This window comes from Gossypium hirsutum, chromosome A06 (genome assembly GCF_007990345.1).
Source record: "Gossypium hirsutum isolate 1008001.06 chromosome A06, Gossypium_hirsutum_v2.1, whole genome shotgun sequence".
Taxonomy (NCBI): domain Eukaryota; kingdom Viridiplantae; phylum Streptophyta; class Magnoliopsida; order Malvales; family Malvaceae; genus Gossypium; species Gossypium hirsutum.
Window position 1 is genome coordinate 35,654,999 of NC_053429.1, and position 13,476 is coordinate 35,668,474.

The window sequence follows — 13,476 nt, forward strand, 5'->3', positions numbered from 1 at the left end:
ATAATTAATTTTTAGTGAAGAAGGGTGGGAACTGTCAGACAGTAGAACAGGGGTGACTTTAAAGAATAAACTGTACTTATTGGCTAAACCAAAAATTATGAAAATTTTATGGTAAGAATATATGTAAGTCTAGTTTTAGGGAAAATTAGTGGATCTTAATTTGGAGCTCCATAGCTTAAGTTAAAAATAATTTAGTGACTATGACACGGATAGACAGCTTTGGAATATAAATATAAGTAAATAGTGAAATTATAGATAATGTTACTTATAAGCATGTTATATACATTAAGGATGTGGAATGCAGAGGAGGAGGAGGAAAATATGTGAGTGACTTATGCATAAATTGAAAACATGCTCGATTATATTTGATAAATGTTAAACTTTGTTAAAATGAAAAATGTTATAAGTTCATATTTGAATTAAATGTTATATATGTTAAAGAATAATTTGAATATTTGATATTGCCTAATAAGTGATGTGTAAAAGTATATGCATATGATAAATTTAATGAAAGTTGAGCCCATACATGTTTCTTGATATTTATAAGAATTATATGACTAACACTGTGATAAGAATAGGTATTAGGGCTCATAATCAATTTGAATAATTATGCTTTGCATAATTATGTTGAATATAGAGAAACGGTAAGTTAATTACCATGTTATACGAATTTATTAAATATTACATGTGTTAGGATTGACCCGATTAAACAACGAACAAGAAAAATAGCAGAAAAAATTGAGAAATTAAACACACAAATTTAACGTGGAAAAACTCCTCAAAAGAAGATAAAAAACCAAGAGCAAAGATAATTTTACTATAATGGCAAAAGAACGAAGAGTACAAAATATGGAGATAAAAACTAAATCCCGAAAACCCGAAAACCCAAAAACAAAAAACCTTCAAAACGTAAACACAAAATTCTCTAAATGTGTTATGAGTTCTAATCTCTAATGGGTGTATTTTTTAAGATTGTAAAAGAGCCTATTTATAGGCTAAATTCATAAATCAAATAATAATAAAATAATCTAAACTAATCAATGTTTGATTAAAACAAGTAAACAGAGTTTAACTGAAAGATTATTTTTCAAATTTGACTGAAAATAGGAGTCATATTTAACAACATGTTTACTTTGTTTTATTTTCCCCCTAATTAATAATGATTCGATAAGCTTTGGTAATGCCACGTACTCTGTTCCGATGATAGATACGGGTAGGGGGTGTTACAAAGATAACCTAAGAAATGGGTCGTAATGAGATTACACCCTATATTATGACATATTGACACTATTTTGTGATGTGGGATTACAATATGACCAGAATATTAACAATCCAAACATCATAATTTGATTCTAAAATATAACATTATGGGCTGTAATATTACATTCGACGAACTAAACGTTCATTAAAAACAAGTTATAGCTTCTTAACTTTGCTTGTAGAGTTGAAGAACCCTAGGTATGAAATAATTATCCCGATTTAAAATTTAGATGATAATTTGAGAACATTAGAGTTGTAGCCAAGAGGGCAAATAGGGTACTTGGGCCCTTTGGTTAAATAGTTTAATTCTATTTCTAATCCCTTCTTAAAATATAATATTCAATTTAATCCATTTCAATCACTTAGAATAAATGAAAAGCATTTTTTAGCCATTCCTAGAAATTAATAATTTGATTGGAAAATTTTAACTTTAGTCTCTCAAAATTCTTAATTATATCCAGATCCTGAAGGAAAATTTCCTAAGTTAATCTCTGAACATGTTGGAAATCAACCCTAAACGAAAAACAACAAATAAAATAAAATGGTATCTCCTTTTACAATCAATCAAAAGTTATTTGTCAGGACTTGAAGAAACATTGAATGGCTCCTAGAAATCATAGCAACAGCAGCAGCTTTTGATGGGGGCCTTGCTATTGGTATTTTGCAGAGATGAAAATAGCATTGAGATTGGCAGATTTTTTGTTATCAAGTCCCCCATTAATTGAAACCTTAATAATTACACCCCAAATCATGATCACGGACCACTGAAAATGTGCAGGCACTGCCTCTGGTGATTGGTGAAGTGGGGTTCCAACTTATTTAAGGCCTTGGCCTTGCTTTTGCACTCTCTTCCATAATCAATATGGACAAATGTTTCGAAATTTTCAATGTTGGAAACATACACACACATGTATAACCTTTTGTTTTGTTTTTCAAGAAGTTAATAAAGATAATAGGACAAGGTTTGTATTGAGTCCAAAATCTTGTGCTTTTGATTATTTCAGGTGTTTTTAATCACCCTTGGTGTGTTAAATGAAGCTTTGACTTCCCTAAATGGGGTAACATAATGTGCTCTCTTGATGATGATGAAATGAGTTTTTTAGAGGTACTGTTACATAATTTGGACGGTTTAAAGTTTTAGTTGAATGGAATTAGTGTTACTCAAATTCTAAGCTCCATTGCCTTTTCTTTTCTGCCAAAATTCCATACATTGCATACACATTCGTGGTTTTTATTTCCAAGTAGACGAATCCCCCACAAATTTTAACTCAATTCCCTTCCAATACACTTTTCATGCTTTAAAATTTAAAATTTTGTTCTTATAAGTACTTCTACTTTTTTATTTAAAAATCTTTGTTCCTCCATCTAATTTTCCTGTTGAAGTTAATGATGTCAAAGGTAAAATAATTCTTTTATCTCTCAACATTTACAGTTTTTTGACAATTTGGTCCTTACCCTTTAAAAGTACATAAAGAATTTTAAAATCTTTTTTAATTGTTTTTCATATTTTAAATAAAAACATAAAAATTTATGAAAAAAAACTCTTTAATATTCAAAAATAAAAATGATTTTAAAAATCTAAAAAAATTCTAGAATTCAAAGTTATCTAAACTAGAGTAGACCTACCAATCAGACTGGCCGGATTAAGAACTGATTAGGGTATCAGTCAGTGAGAGGTAAAAAAATAATTGACCTGCGAACCGGTTCGAACTGATAGTTGAACCAACTTCAAAATGATTAGACTAATTTGTTCTTCAAATGATTCCAAAGCAAATAAATTCTTAAAAAATTAAAAAATAAAATATTAAAAATTATAAAAATCATATCAACTAGTTCTTTTAGCCTAGTTCAACCAATTCATATTAGTTCGCTGGTCAACCAGTTTTTTACTTTTTATCGGACTGATACACCCAGTCAATTTATGGTTCAACTACGTTGGTCCGATGTAGATAATATTAACTTTTTTAAATTTTTCATATTTTTAATTTTTAAATTTTAAAAAAATCTTTTTATTTGTGAATTTTAAAGATTTTTTTTTATTTTTCTTATATATTATTTTTTAAAGAAAATTATAATTTTTATGTTTTTTTGTTTAAAATATGAAAAAAAAAATAAGTTTTAATATGTTTGCTTTGAACTTGATAGATCGATTATTCTAAGAACCAATTGGTCAGACTAGTTTGAAATCGGTTCAACTGCTAGTTCAATTGATTTTTTAGTTCAGTTCAACCAATTTGTATTGGTTTATGAGCCAACTGATTTTTTACCACACTCCAGACCGATACCCCAACCGGTTCTCGGTTCCAATTAGTCGATTGGTCGGGCCAATATGATTTAGAAGACATTAAATTTTTAAATTTTTAAATTTTAAAAATAATTTTTAATAATTTAAAGAGTTTTTATGTTTTTTTCATAATTTTTTATTTTTAAAAATTATATATATTTAACTATTTTAATGTTTTTATTTAAAATATAAAAAAGATTAATTTTATGTTTTTAAACTTTTTTATGTACTTTTAAAAGGTAAGGATCAAACTAATAAAAAACTACAAATGTTGAGGGCTAAAAAAGTTTTTTTATCTTTGACATCATTAACTTTAACGACAAAATTAAATGAATTATCCTAGATTTTTAAATAAAAAAATGGTACAGAGATTTAATATCTCAAAATTAAATTGTAATGTCTAAATTTTAAAAGAGTATAGAGAATTTTAAGAGATTTAAAAAAAAAAAGAGAGAGTAGATGTGAGGTAGATTTTTTTATAAAATTGTCATTTTACTCATATACATATATAAAAAAGATAAAAAGAATACGTGTTTAGGTATTTATTTTAAAGAATTATGGTTAAATTAATACAAGACAAAGCGGAGATGATGGAGGATGGCTTTGTCCACATTCACAAATGAAGGGGGGTTTACCCAAATTTTGTATTCATCTAAATTCCTTCAAAGGCACAAAAGTCCAACGCTATCATGAATCAAGGGCAATGTCGTCGCTTTTATTACAACTTTTGTCATTTACTTTTTCTCTCAGCACTAGCATTATAAATTGAAATTTCTATCAAATGTCTTTTATGTACTCACAATCACAATCACAGTCACAGTCACAGTCACATACACATTCAAATTAATCTCAATCATAACTAGAGTGTTGGCAGCGTATCCCCCATTTATCCCTTAAAAATAATTAAAATTTTAATTTAATTTTTTAAAAATGATAAAAATATAAATTATTAAAATAATAAAATTATATTTTTATAATATTAATTTCCACATCTTTAAAAAAAAAATTTTAACTTTACCTCATATATATACAATCATTTTAATTGAGTAGAGTAGGGTTTGAAATTCAATTTTCAAAATTCAAGTTCATCTCTTTGACCCCATATTTCCTCACCCCATAAAACAACAAATTATTCTCATTTTCCATCAATACTATAATCATTAACGGTCCAAAGAAATGATTCAATAGCAGCTGTCATTGTTATTGCTATTGCTATTGCTATTGCTATTAAAGAATGAGTCACCTTTTTCTGTTTAATTATCCCAAATCTGCTTTTTAACTACATACTTAGTATTTGATGATTTTGGTGATGTCCCCCCACATATACTAACACACTGCTCATCGTCATGTTAAATTAAGAAATAGATGACTGAAAATATATCAAAGGCATTTCCCCTTTCTCCTTTCCTTTTTGGGTTTCATACTATAGTTTAATTAAATTAAATTTCAATATGAGGGACGATCACTGTTTCTTTTATCCATAAATTTAAAATTTAAAATCTTGTTTAAAGGAAATCAAACTTTTTAATCAAGGGAAAAACCCTTGCCTAGCCCCCTTAAAGTAGAAAATTTTCCATTTACACCCTATGAAATTTTTAAAATTTTAAATTAGAAAATGTAAAATTACATTTTACCCCCTAAAAATGATAAAAAAAGCGATTTAATCCTTTTAAAATTATAAAAATATAAATTATTAAAATGATAAAATTACATTTTTACTATCGTAAAAATTTTAATTAAATTTCAACTCCACTATAAAAAATTCCTAACTTCACTCTTGTATTTAATCAAGGTATTACTGATAGAAAAAAAACCAAATGGAATGGATTCTAAACCAATCTTATAAAATTGTTTTTAAAAAAAAAATTAGGTTTTGAGGGTAGTTAAAGGCAAATCTAATTTTTCAATTAGTCAATTGGGTGGAGGCTGGAGTCTATGTTTAGGAAAAATCCTCTCGCCTCGCATTGAAATAATTATTAAGATATATAATAATAAAATTTATTTTAATATTTGTTCTAGTATGATTATATCTAAAAAAACAATTAATAGAATCATGAATAATAAAAATAAATTATTCTATTTTGATAAAAAATAAAAAAAAAATTGACATTAAATTAGAGTAGATAAGAATAAGTATAACTTTGATTTTTCTGAAAGCAGGTAATTTAATATGTAAATTCAAATCGATTGGAAGTGTTGAGGGCATATGAAATGAGTATGAGAGGGGCAAAAAAAAAAAAAACAAAAGGCCACGCACCGCTGTATCCAAAAGCAATTCAACAATATTCTCATAGCAAACTAATCATTAAACGTCGTTTCTTTCCCTTTATGCCAACTTTCCCTATTTCCCATGCTTCAATATTGCTTCATCTAACATAAAACACAGTATCACAGCTTGCACTGAGCTGAGCTGACTGATTTTTTTATTATCAAATTATAATTTTGGTCCCTATAGAGATTTAAATTTTATTCCTTAATTCATCTTTACTTTTATAACATTATTAGTTTGTACAAATTATTAACACCATTAATTATTTTTATTAAAATGTCGGCTTTAATTTTTTCTTTACAAAATCTTCTTTAACTCCCATGTTAACATTGGCTTTTTTTTTGTGTTGGAATACATAAGAAAATAACCTTGCTAATATTAACTGTTTGAATTAACTAATAATGTTATAATAGTAGAAGAACAAATTATGTCAAATTAAAGCATAAAGATCAAAATTTGAATTTAAACATAATAGAAGGATCAAAAACACAATACATCAAAAAGAATCAATTAGCTCAACTAGGGGTATGCCTAAGTCACATGTGCTTGTAAGCTACTTGAATTCGATTTTGAAATAAAACTCGAACTCAACTCGGTAATAATTGAGTTGAGTTTGAGCAATCGATCAAGCCGAATTTGAATGTGTACAAGCTTAATCAAGCTCGAGTTCAAGTTTGAGTACAAAAATTGATAAATGAGCTTAATTAAGTTCAAGCTTAATTATATCTCAATTTTAAAAATAGATATTTGATCAAGTTCAAATTGAACATAAAGCTTTTAATTTCAAGTCAAACTCGAACTCAAACTTACTAGCGTTTAGGTTTGGCTCAACTTGATTACACCTCTAAGCTCAACATGATCAACAATAAAAAGTATGCGATGAAATCATACCAAATTAAAAAATAATGACTAAACCCTAAATTTAAGGATAGTGAAGGGACCAAACCATATTTTAGACTTTTTTGTTCCTTTCCTTTTCTTTCTATTGTTTGTGTTTATAGTTCGTCTCTCTTTACTCTTTCACTTGCGAGTTTCAATGGAGATTTCCCCATGGTCGCTACCCTTCAATCTCCTCTTCACTTCCATGTTAATTGTAGTAGTCTTAGCTGCTGATCCATATTCAAAAGCTCTATTGAGCTTAAAATCAGAAATCATCGATGGTTCTAACAGCTTGGATGATTGGAAAGTGCCTCCTGGTGAAACCCCTTCGGGGAAAGTCCATGCATGTTCTTGGTCTGGTGTTAAATGCAACAAAAACTCCACCATTGTTGTCGGTTTAAACCTTGGTATGAAGAATTTAGCGGGCGAGTTACTCGGGAATCAACTCAGTGTCTTTACACAGCTCGTCGAGCTCAACGTCAGTCAAAACGCGTTCTCCGGCGAACTTCCGGTTGAAATCTTCAACCTCAGTAAGTTAACAACCTTTGATATCAGCGGAAACAACTTCTCCGGCCGGTTCCCGAACGGAATCACCGGTCTAAAAAAATTGGTCGTTCTCGATGCTCTTAGCAACAGTTTTTCAGGGCCGTTGCCGGTTGAGGTAACAGAGCTTGAGTCACTTAAGGTTCTCAACTTAGCCGGTAGCTACTTCGATGCTGAAATCCCATCTTCATATGGGTCTTTCAAGAGCCTTGAATATCTCCATTTGGCAGGGAATTCACTCACAGGGAAGATACCACCAGAGCTAGGGAAGCTCAAAACAGTGACACACATGGAGATTGGGTACAATTTTTATGAAGGGAGCATCCCATGGGAGTTGAGCAACATGACTGAGCTTCAATACCTTGATATTGCTGGTGCTAACCTCTCTGGTTCAATCCCCAAACAGCTCTGCAACCTCTCCAAGCTAGAATCACTTTTTCTTTTCAGAAACCAGCTTATGGGATCCATCCCATGGGAGTTCAGCCAAATGGTTTCTCTGATAAACTTGGATCTCTCTGATAACTTGATTTCCGGGCCTATCCCGGAGAGTTTTGGTGAGTTGAAGAAGCTGAAATTGCTTAGTCTTATGTTCAATGAAATGAATGGCACTGTCCCAGACACCATAGCTGAGCTTCCATCAATGGAAACTCTGTTTATATGGAACAATTTCTTCACTGGGTCACTTCCAGAAAACTTGGGGAGGCTCTCAAGGCTTAGATGGTTGGATGTTTCAAACAATAGTTTCGTTGGCAGTATCCCACCTGGTGTTTGTGCAGGTGGTAAGTTGTTTAAATTAATGCTCTTTTCAAACAACTTTACTGGCAATCTTTCAGCTTTATCGAATTGTTTGTCTCTCGTTCGTCTTCGAGTTGAGGATAATTCGTTTTCAGGTGAGATTCCTTTGAATTTCAGCCATCTTCATGGTATCAGATACATAGACCTGTCAGGGAACAGGTTTACTGGTGGAATCCCTGCAGATATTTCTAAAGCTTTAAAGCTCCAGTATTTCAGTGTCTCTAATAATCCAGAACTAGGTGGAACCATTCCATGGAAAACATGGTCTTTGCCATTTCTTCAAAATTTCTCTGCATCATTTTGTAACATCTCAGGGAATCTGCCTCCTTTTAGATCATGCAAGTCCCTTGTTGTTGTTGAATTGCAGAAGAACACTATCTCGGGATCAATCCCGAACAGCATTTCCAATTGCCAGTCATTAGAGATTATCAACTTAGCTAGAAACCATTTAAGTGATCATATACCAAAGGAGCTTGCTAGTCTTCCTTCTCTAGGTGTTGTGGATTTGTCACACAATGATTTCAGCGGTTCAATACCTGCAGAATTTGCCAAGTCTTCGAGCTTGGTACTTTTAAATGTATCATTCAATGATATCTCAGGTACCATTCCTTCACACGAACTGCTGCAATCAATGGGTAGCAGTGCATACACTGGAAACCCAAAGCTATGTGGGGCACCTCTTCAATCATGTTCGACAGCTATAGATGGAAAAAAGCTTAGGTTAATACTGTTGATATCTGCAGGAGTGGTCATACTCATTGCAGCAACAGTTTCGTTGCTAATCCATCTTCGAAAAGGAAGCAAAGGGCAATGGAAAATGAACTCATTCATTGGTCTCCCGCAGTTCACGGCCAACGATGTTTTGAGGAGCTTCAATGCCACTGATTCCAAGGAAGAATTGCCGCCATTTTCCGGTGCATTTTGCAAAGCAGTGTTGCCTACAGGGATTACAGTATTGGTGAAGAAACTAGAATGGGAGCCAAAGAGAGTGAAGATTGCTTCGGAGTTCATAACACAACTGGGAAATTCAAGACACATGAATTTGATCAGATTACTTGGTTTCTGCTACAACAATCAGTTGACTTATCTGCTATATGATTGCTTACCGAATGGGAATTTAGCTGAGAAACTGAGAATGCAAAGAGACTGGGGTATGAAATGCAGGATTATAATTGGGATTGCGAAGGGACTTTGCTTCCTTCACCATGACTGTAATCCTGCAATTCCTCATGGAGATTTGAAGTCAAGTAATGTGATGTTTGATGATAATTTCGAACCCCGTTTAGCCGATTTCGGGTTCAAGCATCTGATACAGTTGATCAAAGGTACAGTTCCAGCAACAAGTTCCAGACTGGGAACAGGTACATCATCTTTTCACTTCCCATGGATTCTTCTATTCAAATCTTTGTCATATACAGTTGCTTAGATGTTTATTCTGATCCAAACTCGAAAACTTGTTTCGATTAATCTAAATCTGATACTCTGCTCAACCCAAACCCTAAAATCGTCCCAGTGAGTCAGCCCAATCTGAAAAACTCAACTTACAAACCCAAATGACTTGGTCTGAACTTGAAATGTCCCAACCCGAAAACCGACTTAATTTGAGTTGATTATAGAAAGCCAATAACCCGTCCAACCCAAACCTGAAAATGACCTTTACCAAAGATGACTCGTTTTAGATTAACCCGAACTATCCAAGCTTGAGTATCAACCAAGAATGATATAAACTTGAAATGACCAGACCTGGAAAACGAATTAACCCAAGCCAAAATGATCTGAATTCAAAACAAACGAACCTAAATCTGGAATAATCCGAAATTTCGAAACTCGAAACCAACCCACCCACCCAATTTCCAGTTCTAATTTGTCGTCGTATTCAAACAAACAAACTTATCATTAAAGTTCAGAAGTCCTAAGATATTCAAAGCTGAAACAATCTCTAAAAACCCCGGAAAAATTTCCTTCCAAAGTACATCTAAATCTTCAGCAGTGATTGTCAGAAATCTTATTGATATCTTATTTAAAACAGGGGAATTCAATGATGCCATCAAAGATGAACTGTACAAAGACATATACAACTTTGGGGAGCTAATTCTGGAAATACTAACCAATGGTAAGGTGATAAAGGGTGGAGCTAGCATTCAGAGCAAGCCCAAGGATGTGGTTTTGAGAGAAATGTACGACGAAAACGAAGCTGGTTCCACCAATTCATTGCAAGAAGACGAAATGAAACAGGTTGTTGATGTGGCTCTGCTCTGCACCAAAAGCAGAGCAGTTGATCGGCCTTCAATAGAAGATGCATTGAAGCTGCTCTCAGGGTTAAAGGCCAACGGTAAATAAATAAATGGCACTGATATTGAAAGAAGAAAGTGTTCGCAGTATTTGTGGAGCTCAAGCTCAACATATACAGTTTAGTAAATAGTTTTTTTGGGGGAGTTCAATTATAGTAATTAATAGTTCATTTGATCAAAATATTATTTCTTTTTGGAAGATAGATATCTTGTATTTTGATTTGGTTGTGGCTTGTGAGCTTGTTTATATCAATGATATTGGATTTTTTTTTTTAAATTTAAGAAAACCAATTTTAAAATTTTGAACAAATCTAAAATAAACAATTATCTAATTTTAATTTTTTTAACAAATAATCTAACCAATTTTTTTTTTGGATTCTTTATATTTGTTTTATGGTCTATGTTTGTCTTTTTCAACAATATCGTTTCCTTTTTAAAATGCAATGTATTTTACCATTGGTCTCAACCCTTGTCTACAATACATATTAAAGTTTTAATTTTTTTTAAAATTTCTTATCTCTTTTTTATTTATACACTTTAGATGATCTAATATTAAATAATTTATCTAATTTTGATTTTTAACAAATGATATAATTATCTAATTCTTTTATTTAAGTTAAATCAAGTATATTAATATTTTTATAGAATAAATAAAAGAATACTAAGTAAATAAAGGCACAATTGAAAAGCCATTTAGGGTGTGTCTAGTAATTGGATCCAGGTATATTTGTTTGGGTGTTACTGAATTGGAGTACTTCAATTACATTTTTTATTTCTTACGAGAAGGTGATAATTGAATAATTTAAGTAGGTAATCACAAACAATTACACTCACATCTAATTTTTTTTAAGATTTTTTAAAACATGCTTATACACTATTTAAGTTTAAAATGTTATTTTTATATGGTAATATAGTATTTTAATATTATGACATATATATTTTTAAAAAATATATAATTATATAATATTTTACTAATCCCGTTTAAATCATTTGAAATATTTTTTGACCAGAGATAATTTCTCATACATTTTGGTCTACTAAATAATTAACTAAATTAGATAGTATTTATTATAAATTAACTATTTTGCATACTCGTTTAATGTAATATTAATAGTATTTGTCAATGTAATTACTTTTAAACAAAAATAAAAAAATAATTTAAATTAATCTTAACATAAAAAAAATAGGTAATAAATATTAGTAGTATATAAAAAAATATATTTTATTATGAAGTTTGGAAATATTATATCGAAATGATTATAATAAATAGAGAAGTGAATTGTTAAAATGAATTGAAAAGTTTATATTTGAAATATTATATTAAAATGATTATAATAAATAGATATTTTAATATTTTTTTATAAAATTTTATATTAACAAACAAATTAATTTATAAAAAAATTATAATTAACAGTAACAAAAATAATTTTATTATAAAAATAACAATAAGATCTATTTTAAAAAAAGTCTTATAAATGGTAATACATATATAATAATTAACTAGATAAATTGAAAATAAGTGCTTCAAGAAAAGGAGTGTCCCATATAACAAAATTTGTATTGTAATCATATCATGAAAATCACAATTTTCATGAAAGTTACAATTTTTTTTTATTTCTAAATGAAATATCTTAAAATTAAAATGATAAAAAAAACAGCGTAATTAGAAAAATACGATATCAATAATGATTGTTGAGGGACTTTACTTGAAAGGTTTTATAGTGATTAATCCTAATAAAATTTCATTAAATTTAAGATAAAAAAGGATTTATTTTAATACTTTTAATATTTTAAACCACTAAATTTATCACAAAATTTTAAAATATTTTCCTTGTATTTCAAATAATTAATTTATCTTTATGGATTTTATTGGATAGGAAAAAGTGATAATATAATTCTTTTTTAATTTTAAATTCCAATCATTTAAATATTAGATAAAATTTTTATCTTCATTTTTCAACCATTCATTCTGATATTTTAAACAACTTGTGTTAACAAAATTTAGTAAAAATATTAAGATAACCTCAATTTTTAATCATTAAATTTAGGATATTAAACTTATCTTACTTTTTAAAGATTTACTTTAATATTTTTGAATGGTATATTTTAAAAAAATAATTTTATATCAAAATTTTAAATTTTTTCTTAATATATAAGTAATTTAGTAAATTTTCAAAATTTATACAAATAATAGGTAAGTAAAGTTTAGGATCAAATGGTTGTTTAAATATTATTTTTATTGGTGAGTATGTGTTATATTTTTTTTTTATTTCACAAATATATTTAAAAAATTGATATGTGTCTTTTTTTAAATATTTTTTTATTGTATTATAAGACACTTGTTAAACCTCTGACTCTATTTGTGAAATCTAAAAACTTCACTAATTGTGTATTAAATAATATAAAATTGTAATTAAAAATATATTATCCATTCTATTAATGACATGTTAGTAAATTAGAATTTTCATTTGTCATAATATAATGCTTGCGTACCTTGTCATATTATATATATATATATATGATTATACTTTTTAACCAAATTAGATAATATTTAATAATTATTTATATTTGGCTAATGACCAATCAGTGATGACAAGGAATTTATGTTTAATGTTAGATAAAGAATAACACAATAAATATAGAATACTAGAGTAATTAAATAAAATTGCATAGTATTTTTTTTCTTTTTTGTTAATAATAATCTTATTGTGAAATATTTTCTTGGACTAATATATCACATATGACGATTTAATTTTAAGTTTTGTTACTTGTTTAGAGAAAAATTTTCTCAAGTATTATTGATAAGTTTTACAATATTTAATATTTTTAAAATTTTAAAATTATATAGTTGTGTAATTACAATTCATACAACCAAACATGACTCAAAGAATTACAACCTGATTATACTATGTTATCCAAACATGTCTAGGATATTATAATTACAAGAGGGTGTGTACATTAATAATTACACTTTCATCCAATTATTTTGTGGTGTCCAAACAAGATCTAAGTAATTGGATTTGAGTGTAATTGTTTGTAATTATATACATATGGCAAGCTTGAGTAATCACTATAATTAGTGGGTCTCATTGAATTGGGAGTAATTGGAGCACCCCAATTACACTCTCCAATTCTTAAGGGGAGGGTGGGAATTA

The 13,476-nt window shown here is 29.1% G+C and overlaps 1 protein-coding gene across 2 annotated transcripts; it reads left to right on the plus strand.

The window, feature by feature from the left end:
• The first annotated feature begins 6,569 nt into the window (after positions 1-6,569).
• LOC107896409 (leucine-rich repeat receptor-like protein kinase TDR) lies at positions 6,570-10,574 on the plus strand. Of its 2 annotated transcripts, XM_016821576.2 has the most exons (3): positions 6,570-8,014; positions 8,126-9,391; positions 10,060-10,574. In XM_016821576.2, the coding sequence occupies exons 1-3, from the start codon at positions 6,850-6,852 to the stop codon at positions 10,368-10,370; spliced, it is 2,742 nt and encodes a 913-aa protein (XP_016677065.2). In that variant the 5' UTR covers positions 6,570-6,849; the 3' UTR covers positions 10,371-10,574. The 2 variants fall into 2 exon arrangements, with proteins under 2 accessions (XP_016677065.2, XP_016677064.2); XM_016821575.2 differs by having other exon boundaries at positions 6,570-9,391.
• Positions 10,575-13,476: the final 2,902 nt, after the last annotated feature.